The following is a 26,914-nucleotide window of genomic DNA, read 5'->3' on the forward strand; positions in this document are numbered from 1 at the left end:
TCAGTCTTAGTGTCATTATCTCTACCTCAGTCTTAGTTTCATTATCTCTACCTCAGTCTTAGTCTCATTATCTCTACCTCAGTCTTAGTCTCAATCTCTTCCTCAGTCTTAGTCTCATTAACACATTATCCACACATGTAAGGTTTGCCTCATAAGTTACACTGGTGTTATTTAACACATATGAATAATGTAAAGTCTCACTATGTTCAGCAGTTACACATATACTTACATTTTCCCATTCTTCTCTTATTCTTTTCATTCTTTATCATTACTATATTCTTACAACTAACAATATCTATGTATCTTATAACTAACAATATCTTTGTACATCTTATAACTAACAATATCTATGTACATCTTATAACTAACAATATCTATGTATCTTGTAACTAACAATATCTATGTACAATTTATAACTAACAATATCTATGTACATCTTATAACTAACAGTATCTATTATCTTATAACTAACAATATCTATGTACATCTTATAACTAACAATATCTATGTACATCTTATAACTAACAATATCTATGTACATCTTATAACTAACAATATCTATGTATCTTATAACTAACAATATCTATGTACATCTTATAACTAACAATATCTATGTACATCTTATAACTAACAATATCTATGTACATCTTATAACTAACAATATCTATGTATCATAACTAACAATATCTATGTACATCTTATAACTAACAATATCTATGTACATCTTATAACTAACAATATCTATGTACATCTTATAACTAACAATATCTATGTACATCTTATAACTAACAATATCTATGTACATCTTATAACTAACAATATCTATGTACATCTTATAACTAACAATATCTATGTATCTTATAACTAACAATATCTATGTATCTTATAACTAACAATATCTATGTACATCTTATAACTAACAATATCTATGTATCTTATAACTAACAATATCTATGTATCTTATAACTAACAATATCTATGGACATCATATAACTAACAATATCTATGTACATCTTATAACTAACAATATCTATGTATCTTATAACTAACAATATCTATGTATCTTATAACTAACAATATCTATGTACATCTTATAACTAACAATATCTATGTACATCTTATAACTAACAATATCTATGTATCTTATAACTAACAATATCTATGTATCTTATAACTAACAATATCTATGTACATCTTATAACTAACAATATCTATGTATCTTATAACTAACAATATCTATGTATCTTATAACTAACAATATCTATGTATCTTATAACTAACAATATCTATGTACTTCTTATAACTAACAATATCTATGTACTACTTATAACTAACAATATCTATGTATCTTATAACTAACAATATCTATGTACATCTTATAACTAACAATATCTATGTACATCTTATAACTAACAATATCTATGTATCTTATAACTAACAATATCTATGTACATCTTATAACTAACAATATCTATGTACATCTTATAACTAACAATATCTATGTATTTTATAACTAACAATATCTATGTAGCTTATAACTAACAATATCTATGTACATCTTATAACTAACAATATCTATGTACATCTTATAACTAACAATATCTATGTACATCTTATAACTAACAATATCTATGTACATCTTATAACTAACAATATCTATGTACATCTTATAACTAACAATATCTATGTATCTTATAACTAACAATATCTATGTATCTATGTAACAATATCCATAGCCAGAGGTTGAACCATTATGTGACATTCTTTTTTTTCATTCATTTCAAGCTAGAAGTTTCAGTTTTCTAAATTGTTTCTTACATTTCTCATATGTATATATATATGTATGTGTGTGTGTGTGTATATGTGCGTATGTATGTGTATGTGTGTGTATGTGTATATGTATATATATATATATATATTATCCCTGGGGATAGGGGTGAAAGAATACTTCCCACGTATTCCTCGCGTGTCGTAGAAAGCGACTAGAGGGGACGGGAGCGGGGGGCCAGAAATCCTCCCCTCCTTGTATTAACTTTCTAAAATGGGAAACAGAAGAAGGAGTCACGCGGGGAGTGCTCATCCTCCTCGAAGGCTCAGAGTGAGGTGCCTAAATGTGTGTGGATGTAACCAAGATGTGAAAAAAGGAGAGATAGGTAGTATGTTTGAGGAAAGGAACCTGGATGTTTTGGCTCTGAGTGAAACGAAGCTTAAGGGTAAAGGGGCAGAGTGGTTTGGGAATGTCTGGGGAGTAAAGTCAGGGGTTAGTGAGAGGACAAGAGCAAGGGAAGGAGTAGCAATACTCCTGGAACAGGAGTTGTGGGAGTATGTGATAGAGTGTAAGAAAGTAAATTCTCGATTAATATGGGTAAAACTGAAAGTTGATGGAGAGAGGTGGGTGATTATTGGTGCATATGCACCTGGGCATGAGAAGAAAGATCAAGAGAGGCAAGTGTTTTGGGAGCAGCTGAATGAGTGTGTTAGTGGTTTTGATGCACGAGACCGGGTCATAGTGATGGGTGATTTGAATGCAAAGGTGAGTAATGTGGCAGTTGAGGGAATAATTGGTATACATGGGGTGTTCAGTGTTGTAAATGGAAATGGTGAAGAGCTTGTAGATTTATGTGCTGAAAAAGGACTGATGATTGGGAATACCTGGTTTAAAAAGCGAGATATACATAAGTATACTTATGTAAGTAGGAGAGATGGCCAGAGAGCGTTATTGGATTACGTGTTAATTGACAGGCGTGCGAAAGAGAGACTTTTGGATGTTAATGTGCTGAGGGGTGCAACTGGAGGGATGTCTGATCATTATCTTGTGGAGGCTAAGGTGAAGATTTGTATGGGTTTTCAGAAAAGAAGAGTGAATGTTGGGGTGAAGAGGGTGGTGAGAGTAAGTGAGCTTGAGAAGGATACCTGTGCGAGGAAGTACCAGGAGAGACTGAGTACAGAATGGAAAAAGGTGAGAACAATGGAAGTAAGGGGAGTGGGGGAGGAATGGGATGGATTTAGGGAATCAGTGATGGATTGCGCAAAAGATGCTTGTGGCATGAGAAGAGTGGGAGGTGGGTTGATTAGAAAGGGTAGTGAGTGGTGGGATGAAGAAGTAAGAGTATTAGTGAAAGAGAAGAGAGAGGCATTTGGACGATTTTTGCAGGGAAAAAATGCAATTGAGTGGGAGATGTATAAAAGAAAGAGACAGGAGGTCAAGAGAAAGGTGCAAGAGGTGAAAAAAAGGGCAAATGAGAGTTGGGGTGAGAGAGTATCATTAAATTTTAGGGAGAATAAAAAGATGTTCTGGAAGGAGGTAAATAAAGTGCGTAAGACAAAGGAGCAAATGGGAACTTCGGTGAAGGGCGCAAGTGGGGAGGTGATAACAAGTAGTGGTGATGTGAGAAGGAGATGGAGTGAGTATTTTGAAGGTTTGTTGAATGTGTTTGATGATAGAGTGGCAGATATAGGGTGTTTTGGTCGAGGTGGTGTGCAGAGTGAGAGGGTTAGGGAAAATGATTTGGTAAACAGAGAAGAGGTAGTGAAAGCTTTGCGGAAGATGAAAGCCGGCAAGGCAGCAGGTTTGGATGGTATTGCAGTGGAATTTATTAAAAAAGGGGGTGACTGTATTGTTGACTGGTTGGTAAGGTTATTTAATGTATGTATGACTCATGGTGAGGTGCCTGAGGATTGGCGGAATGCGTGCATAGTGCCATTGTACAAAGGCAAAGGGGATAAGAGTGAGTGCTCAAATTACAGACGTGTAAGTTTGTTGAGTATTCCTGGTAAATTATATGGGAGGGTATTGATTGAGAGGGTGAAGGCATGTACAGAGCATCAGATTGGGGAAGAGCAGTGTGGTTTCAGAAGTGGTAGAGGATGTGTGGATCAGGTGTTTGCTTTGAAGAATGTATGTGAGAAATACTTAGAAAAGCAAATGGATTTGTATGTAGCATTTATGGATCTGAAGAAGGCATATGATAGAGTTGATAGAGATGCTCTGTGGAAGGTATTAAGAATATATGGTGTGGGAGGAAAGTTGTTAGAAGCAGTGAAAAGTTTTTATCGAGGATGTAAGGAATGTGTACGTGTAGGAAGAAAGGAAAGTGATTGGTTCTCAGTGAATGTAGGTTTGCGGCAGGGGTGTGTGATGTCTCCATGGTTGTTTAATTTGTTTATGGATGGGATTGTTCGGGAGGTAAATGCAAGAGTTTTGGAAAGAGGGGCAAGTATGAAGTCTGTTGGGGATGAGAGAGCTTGGGAAGTGAGTCAGTTGTTCGCTGATGATACAGCGCTGGTGGCTGATTCATGTGAGAAACTGCAGAAGCTGGTGACTGAGTTTGGAAAAGTGTGTGGAAGAAGAAAGTTAAGAGTAAATGTGAATAAGAGCAAGGTTATTAGGTACAGTAGGGTTGAGGGTCAAGTCAATTGGGAGGTGAGTTTGAATGGAGAAAAACTGGAGGAAGTGAAGTGTTTTAGATATCTGGGAGTGGATCTGGCAGCGGATGGAACCATGGAAGCGGAAGTGGATCATAGGGTGGGGGAGGGGGCGAAAATCCTGGGGGCCTTGAAGAATGTGTGGAAGTCGAGAACATTATCTCGGAAAGCAAAAATGGGTATGTTTGAAGGAATAGTGGTTCCAACAATGTTGTATGGTTGCGAGGCGTGGGCTATGGATAGAGTTGTCCGCAGGAGGATGGATGTGCTGGAAATGAGATGTTTGAGGACAATGTGTGGTGTGAGGTGGTTTGATCGAGTGAGTAACGTAAGGGTAAGAGAGATGTGTGGAAATAAAAAGAGCGTGGTTGAGAGAGCAGAAGAGGGTGTTTTGAAGTGGTTTGGGCACATGGAGAGAATGAGTGAGGAAAGATTGACCAAGAGGATATATGTGTCGGAGGTGGAGGGAACAAGGAGAAGAGGGAGACCAAATTGGAGGTGGAAAGATGGAGTGAAAAAGATTTTGTGTGATCGGGGCCTGAACATGCAGGAGGGTGAAAGGAGGGCAAGGAATGGAGTGAGTTGGAGCGATGTGGTATACCGGGGTTGACGTGCTGTCAGTGGATTGAAGCAGGGCATGTGAAGCGTCTGGGGTAAACCGTGGAAGGCTGTGTAGGTATGTATATTTGCGTGTGTAGACGTATGTATATACATGTGTATGGGGGGGGGTTGGGCCATTTCTTTCGTCTGTTTCCTTGCGCTACCTCGCAAACGCGGGAGACAGTGACAAAGTATAATAAAAAAAATAAAAATCTATGTATCTTATAACTAACAATATCTATGTACATCTTATAACTAACAATATCTATGTACATCTTATAACTAACAATATCTATGTATCTTATAACTAACAATATCTATGTACATCTTATAACTAACAATATCTATGTACATCTTATAACTAACAATATCTATGTATCTTATAACTAACAATATTTATGTACATTTTATAACTAACAATATCTATGTACATCTTATAACTAACAATATCTATGTATCTTATAACTAACAATATCTATGTATCTTATAACTAACAATATCTATGTATCTTATAACTAACAATATCTATGTACATCTTATAACTAACAATATCTATGTATCTTATAACTAACAATATCTATGTACATCTTATAACTAACAATATCTATGTATCTTATAACTAACAATATCTATGTATCTTATAACTAACAATATCTATGTTCCACTTATAACTAACAATATCTATGTACATCTTATAACTAACAATATCTATGTACATCTTATAACTAACAATATCTATGTATCTTATAACTAACAATATCTATGTATCTTATAACTAACAATATCTATGTACAACTTATAACTAACAATATCTATGTACAACTTATAACTAACAATATCTATGTATCTTATAACTAACAATATCTATGTATCTTATAACTAACAATATCTATGTACATCTTATAACTAACAATATCTATGTATCTTATAACTAACAATATCTATGTACATCTTATAACTAACAATATCTATGTACATCTTATAACTAACAATATCTCTGTACATCTTATAACTAACAATATCTATGTACCTTATAACTAACAATATCTATGTACATCTTATAACTAACAATATCTATGTACATCTTATAACTAACAATATCTATGTAACTTATAACTAACAATATCTATGTATCTTATAACTAACAATATCTATGTACATCTTATAACTAACAATATCTATGAACATCTTATAACTAACAATATCCATGTATCTTATAACTAACAATATCTATGTACATCTTATAACTAACAATATCTATGTACATCTTATAACTAACAATATCTATGTATCTTATAACTAACAATATCTATGTATCTTATAACTAACAATATCTATGTACATATCATAACTAACAATATCTTTGTACATCTTATAACTAACAATATCTACGTTTCTTATAACTAACAATATGTATGTATCTTATAACTAACAATATCTATGTATCTTATAAATAACAATATCTATGTATCTTATAACTAACAATATCTATGTATCTTATAACTAACAATATCTATGTATCTTATAACTAACAATATCTATGTATCTTATAACTAACAATATCTATGTACATCTTATAACTAACAATATCTATGTACCTCTTATAACTAACAATATCTATGTACCTCTTATAACTAACAATATCTATGTACGTCTTATAACTAACAATATCTATGTACGTCTTATAACTAACAATATCTATGTACCTCTTATAACTAACAATATCTACGTACATCTTATAACTAACAATATCTATGTATCTTATAACTAACAATGTCTATGTATCTTATAACTAACAATATCTATGTATCTTATAACTAACAATATCTATGTACATCTTATAACTAACAATATCTATGTATCTTATAACTAACAATATCAATGTACATCTTATAACTAACAATACCTATGTATCTTATAACTAACAATATCTATGTATCTTATAACTAACAATATCTATGTATCTTATAACTAACAATATCTATGTACATCTTATAACTAACAATATCTATGTACCTCTTATAACTAACAATATCTATGTACATCTTATAACTAACAATATCTATGTACATCTTATAAGTAACAACATCTATGTACATCTTATAACTAACAATATCTATGTATCTTATAACTAAGAATATCTATGTATCTTATAACTAACAATGTCTATGTACATCTTATAACTAACAATATCTATGGACATCTTATAACTAACAATATCTATGTATCTTATAACTAACAACATCTATGTATATTATAACTAACAATATCTATGTATCTTATAACTAACAATATCTATGTATCTTATAACTAACAATATCTATGTATCTTATAACTAACAATACCTATGTATCTTATAACTAACAGTATCTATGTATCTTATAACTAACAATATCTATGTATCTTATAACTAACAATATCTATGTACATCTTATAACTAACAATATCTATGTACATCTTATAACTAACAATATCTATGTATCTTATAACTAACAATATCTATGTACATCTTATAACTAACAATATCTATGTACATCTTATAACTAACAATATCTATGTACATCTTATAACTAACAATATCTATGTATCTTATAACTAACAATATCTATGTACATCTTATAACTAACAATATCTATGTACATCTTATAACTAACAATATCTATGTATCTTATAACTAACAATATCTATGTACATCTTATAACTAACAATATCTATGTACATCTTATAACTAACAATATCTATGTTCATCTTTTGTGTAGCTTTTCTGGCCAGCCCATCAGCCACTTCATTCGACTCCCTACATGTGATGTGGTCAATATAAACTGTACATCATATTTCATCTCTTGTAATACTATAACCAGACGTTGACAAATGTTAACAACATGGTAGTTACCTGGCTACTTACTCTGCAAGGCCATCAGTGCACTCCTACTGTCCACACAGAAGTACGCGTCTCTACATTTCTCTATAGCAATCTGAAGACCCTCACAGCCTGCATGTTACTCAGCCAGGGTGGATGAGGTGTTACCACTAATCCTTGAGTTACTAATTGTTTCATCTGCCAATTAGTAAGAAATTCCTTTATGACAACCCCACATCCCGCTCGGCCATTATGCTAGACTGATCCATCACAGTATATATGTACACAATTACGTCTGGGGAAGCTGAATAGTTTGTCTAAAATAAACATTCCGTAGACGACTTGGATGGCAATCAGGTTTTCTCCACTCCAGCTGTGAGATATCCACTGTGATGCCTCCTTCTTGCCATGGTCTAGACCTCATGTAAGTTGATGAGGAAACACAATGTTTATCCACTCCCTCATAACATCATACAAAGTCATTGCGAACTTGGACACATTACTAAGATTTCTTCTTTCAATCAGATACATCACTGCACCAGACAGTTTATCATCTGCATTCTTCATGATGGATCTGGGAGCAGCAGCTACACTCAAGTTCCTTTATCCTATGTTGAATACTTGATAAAGGTAATTCCATTCTCATGATCTGTAGTTTAGTGTGTCCTTGACAACCTAACACTACTCTCATGGCCTCATTTTATATGACTTCAATTTTGTGAGTATCCTTCTTATTATACGTAATGAGAACAGGTGTTGCATAGTCAATAACTGATCGTACTGTGCTGATGTACACCATCCTTACAACTGGGATGCCCATGCTAAAGCTCTCTGTGGTATTAAACGCCCTTTTGCTTGCAGTCTCCAGACACTATATCTCCCGTACCCTACTGCTGCTCCCTGTCTACCCAGTGTTCATGCCAAGATGTTCATACACGTCATTTTTTTCTAAGCTCATTCCATTCAAGAATAAATCCCACTCTTCCAAATTCTTAACTTGACACTTGGTTATCGAATCATGAATTACAATACTCATTCTCCAGCAAAGTCTGCTCTAACCTCTAAAGTGTGTTTCATGTTACTCATATCTTTACATTGTAACAGTATCTCCGGGAAATTCATACCGAGCTGTTATGTTCATCAGTATATTACAAAGAGTAGGGTTAAGGACACCTCCCTGTGGAGTTTCCAACTCCATGTCTCTTTCTTCTGAATCCCAAACCTTGATACCAAACTCCAGCCTTTCTGTTACTTAAATAAACGTCAATTGATTTCAGCAACTTCCCGGGAATACCCAAGTCAACAAGTTCTTCAAATAAAACTTCTATATTTGCTCTGTCAAATTCCCCTTTTCAATCGACCAATGTTCAACCTCGCTATTACTCAAACTCTTCATGACACAATCAGCAGTGCTTTCCCCTCACATAAACCCATGTAAAATGGACGATAAAACATGTTCCACTTTATACAACACTTTGCTCAATATTATTCTCTCCGTCATTTGACTGTAGCAAGAGGTTAGGTATATTGGTCGACAATCTCCATTACATTGTGAGGTATTGGTACGATTACAGCTTTATTTTCCCCACTGGAGTGGAATGCAACCTTCATTGTATGACATATTGAGTAAGTCTAGAAGGAACCCCCTCACTAATGATAGTTATACAGTTAATAGTGTCATATGTTCCTCCCTCCTCCCCTGGTGCAGTAGATTTCCCCATCATAATCGCATACAATATTAATTCGCCTCTCGTTATTAGTACACGTGTATCATGATCTTCCAGCGTGCACTGACTCACTACTACTTCTCTCCTAAGCTTAATTTTACTTTGTAATGATCCGTGCACCACTACAGGTGGTAACTCTGCTAAATTGGCCGCTTCAGCCTATTCATGAACATGTTGATTGGTCCTGGCTTGTGGTTCATGAACATGTTGATTGGTCCTGGCTTGTGGTTCATGAACATGTTGATTGGTCCTGGCTTGTGGTTCATGAACATGTTGATTGGTCCTGGCTTGTGGTTCATGAACATGTTGATTGGTCCTGGCTTGTGGTTCATGAACATGTTGATTGGTCCTGGCTTGTGGTTCATGAACATGTTGATTAGTCCTGGCTTGTGGTTCATGAACATGTTGATTGGTCCTGGCTTGTGGTTCATGAACATGTCGATTGGTCCTGGCTTGTGGTTCATGAACATGTTGATTGGTCCTGGCTTGTGGTTCATGAACATGTTGATTGGTCCTGGCTTGTGGTTCATGAACATGTTGATTGGTCCTGGCTTGTGGTTCATGAACATGTTGATTAGTCCTGGCTTGTGGTTCATGAACATGTTGATTGGTCCTGGCTTGTGGTTCATGAACATGTTGATTAGTCCTGGCTTGTGGTTCATGAACATGTTGATTGGTCCTGGCTTGTGGTTCATGAACATGTTGATTGGTCCTGGCTTGTGGTTCATGAACATGTTGATTGGTCCTGGCTTGTGGTTCATGAACATGTTGATTGGTCCTGGCTTGTGGTTCATGAACATGTTGATTGGTCCTGGCTTGTGGTTCATGAACATGTTGATTGGTCCTGGCTTGTGGTTCATGAACATGTTGATTGGTCCTGACTTGTGGTTCATGAACATGTTGATTGGTCCTGACTTGTGGTTCATGAACATGTTGATTGGTCTTGGCTTGTGGTTCATGAACATGTTGATTGGTCCTGGCTTGTGGTTCATGAACATGTTGATTGGTCTTGGCTTGTGGTTCATGAACATGTTGATTGGTCCTGGCTTGTGGTTCATGAACATGTTGATTGGTCTTGGCTTGTGGTTCAGCGTGGGTGTTGACCCCCCCCCCCTGCTACCAACACCTCGTACTTTATCTACGTCCCTCCAGATGTCACTCATTCTCTTATGTTTACCAGTTCTCCATACAAGGTCTGTCCAGTACTTATTCCTTGCTCTCTGCTTTACCTGAGTGCACGTTATAGCAAACTCTTTCAGCGCTTCCTTGATTTCATTATCATTAGGATTTGTGCTCCAATCTTTATGCGTCTTGTAAGTAATTTCCTCCAAGCCTGTACTAACTTGTCTTTAAAGTACACATTATGTTTCCCATTATTCATTTCTCCTTTATACCTACAATTTTTGGTCGTCAGCGCAGAATCAGTGTGTCATAAATTATCAAAAAAGCTACCTATATTTCTTGGCTCATAGCCTGTATACCAGTTCTGTACAGTAACGGTCAATTCCTCCTTTGTGTCATCAATCAAGCAGCAGTATCTCTGACGCTCAGTAATTTCCTGTATTTTATTGACAAAGTACAATGACTCGTCAAGCAGAGTGATCACTGAGCACGTCCCCAACTATCTCGGTCCTCGCCCTCACTCCACCTCAGAGTCGAATCTCCCTCCACGTATACGGGTCTACAGCCACATCATTACCCAGTATTCTAACACCATCATCAATTTCCCTTAGAATTAATGTAACCATCTTCTACCGTTAGTATTGCTGGGTCCTACAGTCCCCAGAACTTCATGTCTTGCATCACTGTCATCACCCAAGACACAGGCATTAGTCAGTGAACACTATGGCATATCATCAATATCTAGACTTTGCAGATGTACATAGATATAAACAATATGTATAGTCGTAGCTTGAACATAGACACAGAAACATTCTGTCTCATTGTGCTTTCCCGCTGTTACCAGTCCCACTGGTACATCTTTCCTATGTTACAAGACGTCTAGTATTACATGTTCTGTTAACTGGAAGACCAAAATACTGATGACTATCACGTCATTACATCAGGCAACCATGCTCCTCTGTGTGCCCGTGTCCTGTAGAGCTATAACCTCCACCACCTGACCCTGGGCTGTGGTCCTGCAGCGTTCACTGTTTACACTCCACGCAACTGTATTCATTCTGCTAGTCTCGATTTTCCTAACAGGAGATCATACTAATTTCCTCATTCACAATCTGTTCCAGTACATCTTATACACGAGTCAACGCCTTATCATGCCACCCCTCGGGCTGGGGGATCATACCATCCCACCTGCTGGTCACCACCACTCTCATGCCTGCACTTTTATCCCCAGGTCATCATGTTGTCATCACCCGTCATGAAGCAGCTGGACGTAGACTATGATCGTGAAGCACTTCATGAAACAGTCTCATTTACACAGACCAGACAGCAGCCATGACCCTGGCCAAGACCGACATGGCTGGGCCACACTTTCAGCACTGAGGGAGCCACTACTGCATTGTCCGCCGTGTGTCACGCCTCGACCATACTTTAATGTGGCCATTTTTGTCTGATTTCTTGGCGCTACCTAACTGAAGCAGGGGGTAGCGATGCTGTTTCCTGTGGGGCGGGGTAGCGCCAGGAATGGATGAAGGCAAGCAAGTATATGTACATGTGTATATATGTATACACTTGTGTATGTAAATGTAGGTAAATGTGTATATGTTGATATGTATGTATGTTCTTTTATACATCTCCCAGTCATTCGCACTATTTCCTTGCAAAAATCGTCCAAATGTGTATATGTTGATATGTATGTATGTTCTTTTATACATCTCCCAGTCATTCGCACTATTTCCTTGCAAAAATCGTCCAAACTCCTTTCTCTTCTCTTTCACTAACAATCTTACTTCCTCATCCACTACTCAGTACCTTTTCTAATCTGAAGGGGGCTAATGGGGAGATGGAGTGAATAATTTGAAGGTTTGTTGAATGTGTTTTGTGATAGAGTGGCACATGTAGGGTGTTTTGATCGAGGTGGTATGCGAAGTGAGAGGGTCAGGGAGAATGGTTTGGTAAACAGAGAAGAGGCAGTGAAAACTTTTGCGGAAGATGAAAGCTGGCAACGCGGCGGGTTTGAATTCATTAAAAAAGGGGATAACTGTGTTGTTGACTGGTTGGTAAAGATATTCAGTGTATGTATGGTTCATGGTGAAATGCCTGAGGATTGGCGGAATGCATGCATAGTGCCATTGCACAAAGGCAAAGGGGATAAAGGTGAGTGTCCAAATTACAGAGGTATAAGTTTCATGAGTATTCCTGGGAAAGTATATGGGAAGGTATTGATTGAGAGGGTGAAGGCATGTACAGAGCATCAAATTGGGGAAAAGCAGTGTGGTTTCAGAAGTGGTGGAGGATGTGTGGATCAGGTGTTTGCTTTGAAGAATGCATGTGAGAAATACTTAGAAAAAGAAATGGATTTGTATGTAGCATTTATGGGTCCGTAAAATACATATGATAGAGATGCTATGTGGAAGGTATTAAGATTATATGGTGTGGGAGGGAAGTTGCTTGAAGCAGTGAAAAGTTTTTAACGAGGATGTAAGGCATGTGTACGAGTAGGAAGAGAGGAAAGTGATTGGTTCCCAGAAAATGTCGGTTTGCGGCAGGGGTGCGAGGTGTCTCTATGGTTGTTTAATTTGTTTATGGATGGGGTGGTTAGGGAGGTGAATGCAAGAGTTTTGGAGAAAGGGGCAAGTATGCAGTCCGTTGTGGATGAGAGAGCTTAGGAAGTGAGTCAGTTGTTGCTCGCTGATGATACAGCGCTTGTGGCTGATTCGGGTGAGAAACTGCAGAAGTTGGTAACTGAGTTTGGTAAAGAGTCTGAAAGAAGAAAGCTGAGAGTAAATGTGAATATGAGCAAGGTTATTAGGTTCAGTGGGTTGCGGGACAAGTAAATTGGGAGGTAAGTTTGAATGGAGGAAAACTAGAGGAAGTGAAGTGTTTTAGATATCTGGGAGTGGATTTGGCAGCGGATGGAACCATGGAAGCGGAAGTGAGTCACAGGGTGGGGAAGGGGGCGAAGGTTCTGGGAGCGTTGAAGAATGTGTGGAAGGCGAGAACGTTATCTCGGAAAGCAAAAATGGGTATGTGTGAAGGAATAGTGGTTCCAACAATGTTTTATGGTTGTGAGGCATGGGCTATAGTTAGGGTTGTGCGGAGGAGGGTGGATGTGTTGGAAATGAGATGTTTGAAGACAATATGTATTGTGAGGTGATTTGATCGAGTAAGTAATGAAAGGGTAAGAGAGATGTGTGGAAATAAAATGCTAGTGGTTGAGAGAGCAGAAGAGAGTGTATTGAAATTGTTTGGTCACATGGAGAGAATGAGTGAGGAGAGATTGACAAAGAGGATACATGTGTCAGAGGTTTAGGGAACGGGGGAAGTGGGAGACCAAATTGGAGGTGGAAGGATGGAGTGGAAAAGATTTGGAGGAATCGGGCCTGAACATACAAGAGGGTGAAAGGCGTGCAAGGAATAGAGTGAATTGGAAGGATGTGGTTTATCGGGGTCGACGTGCTGTCAAGTGGATTGAATCAGGGCATGTGAAGCGTTTGGGGTAAACCATGGAAAGGTGTGTGGGGCCTGGATGTGGAAAGGGAGCTGTGGTTTCGATGTATTATACATGACAGCTAGAGACTGAGTGTGAACGAATGTGGCCTATGTTGTCTTTTCCTAGCGCTACCTCGCGCACATGCGGCGGGAGGGGGTTGCCATTTTCATGTGTGGAATGAATAAAGGGCAGACAATATGAATTATGTACATGTGTATATATGTATATGTCTGTGTGTGTATATATATGTATACGTTGAGATGTATAGGTATGTATATGTGCGTGTGTGAAAGTGTATGTATATACATGTGTATGTAGGTGGGTTGGGCCATTCTTTCGTCTGTTTCCTTGCGCTACCTCGCTAACGCGGGAGACAGCGACAAAGTATAATAAAGATAATATATATATATATATATATATATATATATATATATATATATATATATATATATATATATATATATATATATATATATATATATATATATATATATATATATATATACTCTTAACTTTCTTCTTTCACACACTTTACCAAACTCAGTCACCAGCTTCTGCAGTTTCTCACATGAATCAGCCACCAGCGCTGTATCATCAGCGAACAACTGACTCACTTCCCAAGCTCTCTCATCCCCAACAGACTTCATGCTTGCCCCTCTTTCCAAAACTCTTGCACTCACCTCCCTAACAACCCCATCCATAAACAAATTAAACAACCATGGAGACATCACACACCCCTGCCGCAAACCTAGGTACAGTAGGGTTGAGGATCAAGTCAATTGGGAGGTGAGTTTGAATGGAGAAAAACTGGAGGAAGTGAAGTGTTTTAGATATCTGGGAGTGGATCTGGCAGCGGATGGAACCATGGAAGCGGAAGTGGATCATAGGGTGGGGGAGGGGGCGAAAATTCTGGGAGCCTTGAAGAATGTGTGGAAGTCGAGAACATTATCTCGGAAAGCAAAAATGGGTATGTTTGAAGGAATAGTGGTTCCAACAATGTTGTATGGTTGCGAGGCGTGGACTATGGATAGAGTTGTGCGCAGGAGGATGGATGTGCTGGAAATGAGATGTTTGAGGACAATGTGTGGTGTGAGGTGGTTTGATCGAGTAAGTAACGTAAGGGTAAGAGAGATGTGTGGAAATAAAAAGAGCGTGGTTGAGAGAGCAGAAGAGGGTGTTTTGAAATGGTTTGGGCACATGGAGAGAATGAGTGAGGAAAGATTGACCAAGAGGATATATGTGTCGGAGGTGGAGGGAACGAGGAGAAGAGGGAGACCAAATTGGAGGTGGAAAGATGGAGTGAAAAAGATTTTGTGTGATCGGGGCCTGAACATGCAGGAGGGTGAAAGGAGGGCAAGGAATAGAGTGAATTGGAGCGATGTGATATACCGGGGTTGACGTGCTGTCAGTGGATTGAATCAAAGCATGTGAAGCGTCTGGGGTAAACCATGGAAAGCTGTGTAGGTATGTATATTTGCGTGTGTGGACGTATGTATATACTTGTGTATGGGGGTGGGTTGGGCCATTTCTTTCGTCTGTTTCCTTGCGCTACCTCGCACACGCGGGAGACAGCGACAAAGCAAAAAAAAAAAAAAGAATATATATATATATATATATATATATTTATATATATATATATATATATATATATATATATATATATATATATATATATACGAACAAAGTCATCTACGGCCATGAATTTTTCACCCACGGGTTCAGATGATTTCTGTCAACACATCTTCGGTGCAGTTCACCTTCGACGTTCGACATTCTAGAAGGAAAACATAAAGATGGAATCATCGTCACCCAGCCACGCTCCCAGCTGCTCCGGTCTAGCCTGGCACCGCTCCTAGGATGGTGGCTGGGAACCAGTTACTTCTTCGTGTGTTGGATAACTGCGGCATGTTGGATAAACTTCATCATGTTGGGTAACTGCGTCATGTTAGGTAACCGCATCATGTTGGGTAACTGCGTCATGTTAGGTAACCGCCTCATGTTCAGTAACTGCGTCATGTTGGGTAACTGCGTCATGTTGGTAACTGCGTCATGTTGGGTAACCGCATCATGTTGGGTAACCGTATCATGTTGGGTAACTGCGTCATGTTGGGTAACCGCATCATGTTGGGTAACCGCATCATGTTGGGTAACCGCACCATTTTGGTAACTGCGTCATGTTGGGTAACCGCATCATGCTGGGTAACCGTATCATGTTGGATAACTGCGTCATGTTGGGTAACCGCATCATGTTGGGTAACCGCATCATGTTGGGTAACTGCGTCATGTTGGGCAACTGCATCATGTTGGGTAACCGCATCATGTTGAGTAACTGCGTCATGTTAGGTAACTGCGTCATGTTGGGTAACCACATCATGTTCGGTAACCGTATCATGTAGGGCAACTGCGTCATGTTGGGTAACCGCATCATGTTGGGTAACCGCATCATGTTGGGTAACTGCGTCATGTTGGGTAACTGCGTCATGTTGGGTAACCGCATCATGTTGGGTAACTGCGTCATGTTGGGTAACCGCATCATGTTGGGTAACTGCGTCATGTTGGTAACCGTATTATGTTGGGTAACTGCGTCATGTTGGGTAACCGCATCAAGTTGGGTAACCGCATCATGTTGGGTAACTGCGTCATGTTGGGTAACCGTATCATGGGTAACTGCGTCATGTTGGGTAACCGCATCATGTTGGGTAACCGCATCATGTTGGGTAACTGCATCATGTTGGGTAACCGCATCATGTTGGGTAACTGCGTCGTGTTGAGTAACTGCGTCATGTTGGATAACTGTGTCATGTTGAGTAACTGCGTCATATTGGGTAACCGCATCATGTTGGATAACTGCGTCATGTTGGATAACTGCGTCATGTTGAGTAACTGCGTCATGTTGGATAACTGCGTCATGTTGAGTAACTGCGTCATGTTGGGTAACCACATCATGTTGGATATGCGTCATATTGGGTAACCGCATCATGTTGGATAACTGCGTCATGTTGGATAACTGCGTCATGTTGAGTAACTGCGTCATGTTGGATAACTGCGTCATGTTGAGTAACTGCGTCATGTTGGGTAACCACATCAAGTTGGGTATCTGCGTCATATTGGGTAACCGCATCATGTTGGATAACTCCGTCATGTTGAGTAACCGTCATATTGGATAACTGCGTCATATTGAGTAACTGCGTCATGTTGAGTAATTGCGTCTTGTTGGGTAACCACATCAAATTGGGTATCTGCGTCATATTGGGTAACTGCATCATGTTGGGTAAATGCATCATGTTGGGTAACTGTGTCATGAGGCATCATGACAGAGGATCATGTTGGGGAGGAATAAGTTTGCAACATCTTGTAACTGCGACACTGGCTGGTCACTCGATGCCTTATACTTCACTTATTGTTTCCCATCCCATCCCTGGCTTCGACGGCGACCGGTAGAATGGCCCACTGGTGACATTATTATGTCCACATTGGTAACGACGTTAGCGGTCACGTAAACCCTGTAGTTACTTACCTCCCTCAGGTCCTGGCTGACTGACAACAGTACTATTAAATTACGGGTCAGTTGTCATGGCGGCGGAGCGGAGCGGAGGAGGAGGAGGAGGAGGAGGGCTGCTGCTGCTGCTCGGCTCCCGGGTTAAATTGCCGTTTTCTATTTCCGTACCCACCGCCCTGCGGCCCAGCTCGGCCACCGCCACTTCAAGCTTCGAATAATTGATTCACTGACGTCTGAGCTTCTGGATCACACATCACTTATCACCTTCATGCTTTCGTTTTCCTCCGTCGGCCGCTGCATTCATTACATTCATGCCTTCATTTTTCTCCGTCGGGCGCTGCATTCATTCACAGTCATGACCATCACATAAGGTCACTCAGCCAATATTATTCATTTTTTAATTAAACTAGACATTCGTAGCGTCATTCGCTTTCTCCGCCCGTGAGGGAGATGAGTGTCTTAGTGGTTTGTTAAGAACATAAAAGTTTTTTTCAAGGGTATGAAAATGCTCTCGAAACTGGTATGTGGGTGCCTGCGTGTGCACAGGCAAGTGACACTTGCACAGCCCACCTGCACACTGAACAACCCGCCCATTATTTATCATACACATCAGGTGCTAGTGTGAGGCTGGAGGTGTTAATGGTGGCGCTAGTGTGAGGATGGAGGTGTTAATGATAACGTAAGTGTGAGGCTGGAGGTGTTAATGATAACGTAAATGTGAGGCTGGAGGTGTTAATGGTGGCGCTAGTGTGAGGATGGAGGTGTTAATGATAACGTAAGTGTGAGGGTGGAGGTGTTAATGATAACGTAAGTGTGAGGCTGGAGGTGTTAATGATAACGTAAGTGTGAGGCTGGAAGTGTTAATGATAACGTAAGTGTGAGGCTGGAGGTGTTAATGATAACGTAAATGTGAGGCTGGAGGTGTTAATGGTGGCGCTAGTGTGAGGATGGAGGTGTTAATGATAACGTAAATGTGAGGCTGGAGGTGTTAATGATAACGTAAGTGTGAGGATGGAGGTGTTAATGATAACGTAAATGTGAGGCTGGAAGTGTTAATGATAACGTAAATGTGAGGCTGGAGGTGTTAATGATAACGTAAATGTGAGGCTGGAGGTGTTAATGATAACGTAAGTGTGAGGCTGGAGGTGTTAATGATAACGTAAGTGTGAGGCTACATGCACTGTTAAATTGTACACTCCAGGCATTCAGTTTTGTTGTTTCGTTCATTCCAACCCTTCCCGATCCTTAACTCACTACTGCAAGTCTTTCGAACAAGCTTCGTTCATCTTCACTTTCCACTTTTCACTCTCATCATCATCATTATTATCATCATCATCATCATCATCATCATCATCATCCCACACTACATAACCGAGCCATGTATGATGACAGTAATAACATATGAACGTGTCATGATGGTGGACGAGCGGTAACTTTAAGTTGTTGGCTGGTAATGTTCACCTTGCGTCATTCATTTATTTATCTCCTACTGTCATGCACCTTCCTCCAGCCGAGGCTCAGTCGACTCAGAAATGACAGATCATATATAGTCATGAAGACACGATTTCAGAAGTATACATTGTACAATGAAACTAAATGCTTGCAGTATACAATGAAACTAAATGCTTGCAGTATACAATGAAAGTAAATGCTTGCAGTATACAATGAAACTAAATGCTTGCACTATACAATGAAACTAAATGCTTGCACTATACAATGAAACTAAATGCTTGCAGTATACATTGAAACTAAATGCTTGCACTATACAATGAACCTAAATGCTTGCTGTATACAGAGAAACTAAATGCTTGCAGTATACAGTGAAACTAAATGCTTGCAGTATACAATGAAACTAAATGCTTGCAGTATACAATGAAACTAAATGCTTGCACTATACAATGAAACTAAATGCTTGCAGTATACAGTGAAACTAAATGCTTGCAGTATACAGTGAAACTAAATGCTTGCAGTATACTATGAAACTAAATGCTTGCAGTATACAGTGAAACTAAATGCTTGCAGTATACAATGAAACTAAATGCTTGCAGTATACAATGAAAGTAATGCTTGCAGTATACAATGAAACTAAATGCTTGCAGTATACAATGAAACTAAATGCTTGCACTATACAATGAAACTAAATGCTTGCAGTATACAGTGAAACTAAATGCTTGCAGTATACAGTGAAACTAAATGCTTGCAGTATACAATGAAACTAAATGCTTGCAGTATACAATGAAACTAAATGCTTGCAGTATACAATGAAACAAATGCTTGCGGTATACAATGAAACCGAATGCCTGTAGTATACAATGAAACTGAATGCCTGTAGTATACAATGAAACTATGCTTGTGTTATACAGTGAAACTGAAGGCCTGCAGTATACAGTGAGACAATGCTTGAGTATAAAATGAAACAATGTCTGCAGTATAAAATGAAACTGAATGCTTACAGTATACAGTGAAACTGAATGCCTGCAGTATACAATGAAACTGAATGCTTACATTATACAATGAAACAATGCCTGCAGTATACTACAAAACTGAATGCTTAAGTATACAATAAAACAGACTATTTAAGTATACAGTGAAACTTAATGCTTATGTATATACTGAAATTGAATGCTTACAGTATACAATGAAAATGAATCGTTAATTATACAATGAAACAATGCTTACAGTGTACAATGGAACTTAATTTTTGGAGTATACAGTGAAACTGAATGCTTATGTATACAATGAAACTGAATGCTTAAGTATACATTGAAACAATACTTAGAGTATACAATGAAACTAAATGCTTAAGTATACAATGAAACTAAATGCTTGCAGTATACAATGAAACGGAATGCTTAGAGTATACAATGAAACAATGCTTGAATATACAGTGACACTTTAAGTATACAATGAAACAATGCTTAGTATATACAATGAAACAATGCTTAAATGCACAATGAAACAATGCTTAAGTGTACAATAAGTATACAATGAGATAATGCTTAGTATATACAATGAAACAATGCTTAGATGCACAATGAAACAATGCTTAAGTGTTCAATGAAACTGAATGCCTGCAGTATACAGTGAAACTGGAATCTACGTTTTGTTTCACTTTAGCAAGAAGAATTAAGAGTCTCTGTAGAATCTTGAGATAATGATAAGATGATAGATAGTGGCCCTCGCTCTTGCCCTGGGGGTGATGGGGGGGGGGGGGTTCCCCAGCCCCCGGGTCAAGGGTGGAACACGTTTTCTGTAAGCATTACCTTCAGGGTTCGCTGTCGGGTTCGCCCGATGGTTCTGAACCGGCTGGAGTCATGCAGTGAACCATGAGGAAGCAGGTCACTGCTTATCTTCGCCTGACCACCATGTGTTAGGTCAGCCTCGTAATGATAGTGACCACAGTTTGTGGAGCAGGTTAAGGAAGGCTTCCTCCCGCTCATGTGGACGGCTTCCTCCCGCTCATGTGGACGGCTTCCTCCCGCTCATGTGGACGGCTTCCTCCCGCTCATGTGGACGGCTTCCTCCCGCTCATGTGGACGGCTTCCTCCCGCTCATGTGGAAGGCTTCCTCCCGCTCATGTGGACGGCTTCCTCCCGCTTATGTGGACACCAACATCGTCCCACTCCACATGAGCGTCACCAACATCAACACTGAGTCCGCTTTTGTGGTCGGAACGCACAGATCTCCCCCCCCCCCCCCACCCACCGCGTCCACATACGTCCTCGTCGTTTGATGATGACTCAGCACATCTGCGCAGGTGCTGTCCTGGCCCAGCCCAGCCCTCTGCTACCCCCCCAGCCCAGCCCTCTGCTACCCCCCAGCCCAGCCCTCTGCTACCCCCAGCCCAGCCCTCTGCTACCCCCCAGCCCAGCCCTCTGCTACCCCCCCAGCCCAGCCCTCGTCCCTGGTTCAGGGCCCCGGTCCCGCCCCTGAACCACCGGTCGTACCCAGTTCAGTCCCTCGCCCCATCTCCGCCTGCCAGCCCCGGCCAAGCTGGCCACACCAGCGACGTTATCATGTGTTTCATCTCAACACACAACACACCGACGGATAACGACACATAAAAACAAAATGAAACCCGTTTTCGTCTGAATTTATGTTGCAAGTGAGGACAGAAGATTAAGAATAGAAATAGCCTTAAAAATGGATAGTTCTCAACTGTTCGTTATACACGTTACAGACGCCATCCAGCGCCGCGTATCATATCTGGCCTGGGTCGAGCAGATAACGGTTGTTAACAGTAGTTTGAGCTACGGGAAGTGGACCATCACCAGCCCACGATGCTTGTTATTACCTTGAGAAGTAGACACGGTTGATGTAGCAAAGTAGAAGGATTGTTAAGGTCGCTGTCGTTAAGGTCACTTTAATTGGTCTCGTGTGGGTCGTGAGACGATTGATAATGAGCTAATGGTGAGTGGCCAGTGTTGCCACTTGTGTTGGTGGAGGTTGGTAATTCCCCCAGGGTCGCCAACCTTATACGTGTATCTCTGTTACTGTTTCACGACCAGCGATGCCACTTTGGGAGCCTAGGGACGTCCTGCCGTGTCACAATACTTCGTTTAGCTTCGCTCACGATCGAGTTCCTCACAGGTTGCTGCACATCTGAACGAGGGACAAAAAATATAATGGGGAATCTCTCGGTCGGCATTTAGGTGGTGGGGGAATTACCCAAACTTCATTCTCCTGTTACCGGCATGAAGGTAAATTTAACCGGGGAGAGAAATATGTTTTCCCTCATTCCTGTTGTTTTTATATGGTGTCATCACTTGATATTTCCCTCATCCACCCACCCACCCACACACACACACACACACACACACACAAGTATGTAGTATGTTAACTGCAGTGATAGTGTAACTGTTCATCACCGTGTTCAACCAGATGGTTCATGTTGACACCATACTGTCTACTGTATGAACATCCCTGTATACCTGCCACTGGTTTTATCCATAGTGTTAGCCGAATGGCTCCCTCAATCCAGTAAACCGTTTTATATATATATATATATATATATATATATATATCCAAAACTCTTGCATTCACCTCCCTAACAACCCCATCCATAAACAAATTAAACAACCATGGAGACATCACACACCCCTGCCGCAAACCTACATCCACTGAGAACCAATCACTTTCCTTTCTTCCTACACGTACACATGCCTTACATCTTCGATAAAAACTTTTCACTGCTTCTAACAATTTGCCTCCCACACTATATATTCTTAATACCTTCCACAGAGCATCTCTATCAACTCTATCATATGCCTTCTCCAGATCCATAAATGCTACATACAAATCCATTTGCTTTTCTAAGTATTTCTCACATACATTCTTCAAAGCAAACACCTGATCCACACATCCTCTACCACTTCTGAAACCACACTGCTCTTCCCCAATCTGATGCTCTGTACATGCCTTCACCCTCTCAATCAATACCCTCCCATATGATTTCCCAGGAATACTCAACAAACTTACACCTCTGTAATTTGAGCACTCACTCTTATCCCCTTTGCCTTTGTACAATGGCACTATGCAAGCATTCCGCCAATCCTCAGGCACCTCACCATGAATCATGCATACGTTAAATAACCTTACCAACCAGTCAACAATACAGTCACCCCCTTTTTTTTTTTTTTATAAATTCCACTGCAATACCATCCAAACCCGCTGCCTTGCCGGCTTTCATCTTCCGCAAAGCTTTTACTACCTCTTTGTTTACCAAATCATTTTCCCTAACCCTCTCACTTTGCACACCACCTCGACCAAAACACCCTATATCTGCCACTCTATCATCAAACACATTCAACAAACCTTCAAAATACTCATTCCATTTCCTTCTCACATCACCACTACTTGTTATCACCTCCCCATTAGCCCACTTCACTGAAATTCCCATTTGTTCCCTTGTCTTACGCACTTTATTTACCTCCTTCCAAAACATCTTTTTATTCTCCCTAAAATTTAGTGATACTCTCTCACCCCAACTCTAATTTGCCCTCTTTTTTTTACCTCTTGCACCTTTCTCTTGACCTCCTGCCTCTTTCTTCTATACATCTCCCACTCATTTGCATGTGTGGCGAGGTGACGATGGGAATGAATAAAGGCAGACAGTATGAGTAATGTACATGTGTATATATGTATATGTCTGTGTGTGTATATATATGTATACGTTGAGATGTATAGGTATGTATATTAGCGTGTGTGGACGTGTATGTATATACATGTGTATGTGGGTGGTTTTGGCCATTCTTTCGTCTGTTTCCTTGCGCTACCTGGCTAACGCGGGAGACAGCGATAAAGCAAAATAAAATAAATAAATGAATATATATATATATATATATATATATATATATATATATATATATATATATATATATATATATATATATATATATATATATATATAAAGACTTGCAGCCCAAGGCAGCGCTACTTCCAGCAGCAGAGAAATGCCGACTCCTTGGAATGAGAAATTCTTTGACGACACTCTACTCCCATGGCGGTACAACACGCTTTTCTTAAGACATGAACAAGACACGGGATGTATTAATGTCCTTGTTCAGCCAAGGTTGTGATGATGATGGTGATGAAGTGTTGTGGTGGAGGTAAGACCTGACTGTCAACCGCTGGGTTGGTTGGGTCGATCACTTACCTGGCTCATTAAGGCCGTCAACGTAGCCGGCCCAAAAAAATGTTGAAGTGTCTTCTTCAGGTGTTCAGGTTCATCTGGAAGTCCGTCCACATGTATGGTTCACGAGAGAAACAAACAAACCAATTCCAGTTCATAGTGGATCAAGACAATGGTCTTTGTGAGGCGGTATATTTCCTTGTTGCGGTGACTGGCACATAACAGTCAGGGATAATTGGGTCTTATGTGGCCGATACGACAACAGCTTCACTGTTCCTGTAAACATAATATTTGTCATTCTCTTATTTCATCATCCTGGAACAATATCGCCCGTTTGATGGTGTTTAAGACAATGACTGTTTCTTGCCTCGTCATATCTTTGCCACATCAGTGTGCCACATCAACACTACAACGTCAGGCACACACTCACATAGAAATAGTCAGACTCTGTATACCTTAATCTTTATGGCCAAGACGGTGGCAAGAAACAAGAAGGGAAACTTCTTTTTCTAGTGTGTTGTGAACTGCTGGACGTATGCTTGTGAAATATTTGCACAGGGAGGGAATCCCTGGTGGAGTTACCTATCAGGGACGGACACTTGGGGTCTTCATGGGTTAAGTCGGACACAGCCAACATCCAGAATGTGTAAATAACTCATTCTTGATTGTAATTAGCAGCACATGCGTTCTCCCCTTCCAGAAATATCAGATAAAACTTCATTAGTTAAATAATAGGACAAAATGATCGGGTTGTGAGCGCGGTATTAGAAAGGGTGACGCGCAGGTGGGGGGGCGGAGCTTGAGTCAGCTGTGTTGGTGTTGACATCAACGATTTCCTCGCGGGCCAGTGTTGGTCTGACTCTTGTGGGTGGTGGTGTTGCGCCGCGCTCTCTTAGATCTATTTTATCTTCCAAAGAACTTGGCCCGAGTGGCCATGGGGCACATTATCATAATGAACTGCCTAAGGTGGATACTTCTTGGTGTGTGTCTACTGGACGGCTGTGCTGCTACTGGTGACGAAGGTGAGTTGGAAATAGTTTTAAATTCAGTCTCTCCTGTGTGACATAAGTAGGTTAAACCAGAGCTCTCCAGTCTCGAGACATCTGGTACGCTCGCCTGTGTTTCATGTTATCAGCTGCACCACCGGGAAGCTGAAGTGAGTACAGTTACAGTACTCGCTACACGAATTTATGAGGCAGTCCTCTGCTGGGGAGATTTCAACGCGCCATTGTGCCATGAGCCTACCCGAAACGTTAGTAGGTGGCCAATGACGCAACTACTACGAGGATCTCTCATGTTGGATGCTCCACACACGATACTGGACCATTAACACCTACATAGTAAATATGGATGACAATGACAAGATCTATCGTCTGGGTAGTCGCATAGATAGATTTGGTTTCTTGAAATTCACAACCAGTACAACATCGGTGTGAGTTGTATGTTGTTTGACCAGCAGTTTTAAAGTGTTTTGGTGATATTGTTACTCTAACCTTAGTCTAGATTTCGGCGTTGCGACAGACGGATTAATGTACTTGAAGTGAATGATCGGAAGTGATTCACGTAGCCTCCATATATGATTGTACTGTGTCATAATATTTCATTTGGATATACATTGGTGAACGAGGAAACCGATATTTTTTTTTTTTTATCATTGTTATACATTTTGTACATTGCTTCAGATTTGGTTCTCGATGTATGAAAGTTTTAGCTTCATGTTCAGGTAATGAGATTGATCAGATGCAGTTTTACGAGAGTTGAAGGTAATGAAAATGAGAGGATAGTGAGGGTATATGGTGACCAGGCCAGTAGGAGGCGGCCACCAACTTGGGGTAATTCTACTCACACTGTAAACCTGAGTGTTTATATTGAGCATCAGATGATGATGATGTAGTTTGGAAGCTGGAGTTTTGCCTTATAAATTACATTTTTTCCCCCTGAGGTTTTGTCTTGTTTTAATTACTGGAATGTATTCATAATCGCCACAATGGGTCGATAAGTGCTGACTTTTTCTGTGTGTGTGTGTGTGTGTGTGTGTTTTAGGGCTATGCACAGATCCTGTCACTGATCATGCTTTGCCTTCTGTTATAACTGGGCTTCGAACCTCCCCGGTCCTTGCGGGTGGTTCACATAGAGGTGGGTTGGGTTACACACATTGATGCAGGTATCCTCAGTTGATAGATAGTTACCGACATCTATCCTTTTGGGTCAGTATGTTCAAGACTCTGGCTTGTGAGTGGTGTTGGCGAGATGTGTGGCTCGCGGTGTTGGCTATGGGCAGCTGGTGCCAGATATTCCCCCGTTACATCCCAGTCCTCCAGCCCCACTGTGGCAATTCTCACACAGATTATCACTTGTTGTGGCGGTAGTCGTTGCCTTTTTTGAAAGTCTTGGTTTGTCAGACTAGGTCCCGTGATGTACGACGTGCGTTTGTTTAGTTTTTGTCCATCGGCCAACTTTCTCGTTTGACCTTTGGTTAGGTTAGGTTCCTCGAATGAATGAAAGTGGTGCTTGAAGTCCAGATCATATGTGGCCTTCAGTTCACCCAACTTTTCTGCCT

The 26,914-nt window shown here is 40.1% G+C and overlaps 1 protein-coding gene across 2 annotated transcripts in view; it reads left to right on the top strand.

Annotated features, from left to right (window-relative positions):
* Duox (dual oxidase) overlaps nucleotides 1-26,914 on the top strand; it is a 489,286-nt gene that overhangs the window by 148,064 nt on the left and 314,308 nt on the right. The window contains exon 1 of one of the 2 annotated variants that reach the window (XM_071669734.1): nucleotides 25,192-25,376. The exons of the other annotated variant lie outside the window; for it this stretch is intronic. Within the exon in view, the coding sequence (XP_071525835.1) occupies nucleotides 25,289-25,376 (88 nt within the window). The 5' untranslated portion in view covers nucleotides 25,192-25,288. Of the gene's footprint in view, nucleotides 1-25,191; nucleotides 25,377-26,914 lie in introns of those variants that run through there. 2 annotated transcript variants of the gene reach the window in all.

This window comes from Panulirus ornatus, chromosome 14, assembly GCF_036320965.1.
Source record: "Panulirus ornatus isolate Po-2019 chromosome 14, ASM3632096v1, whole genome shotgun sequence".
Lineage (NCBI taxonomy): Eukaryota > Metazoa > Arthropoda > Malacostraca > Decapoda > Palinuridae > Panulirus > Panulirus ornatus.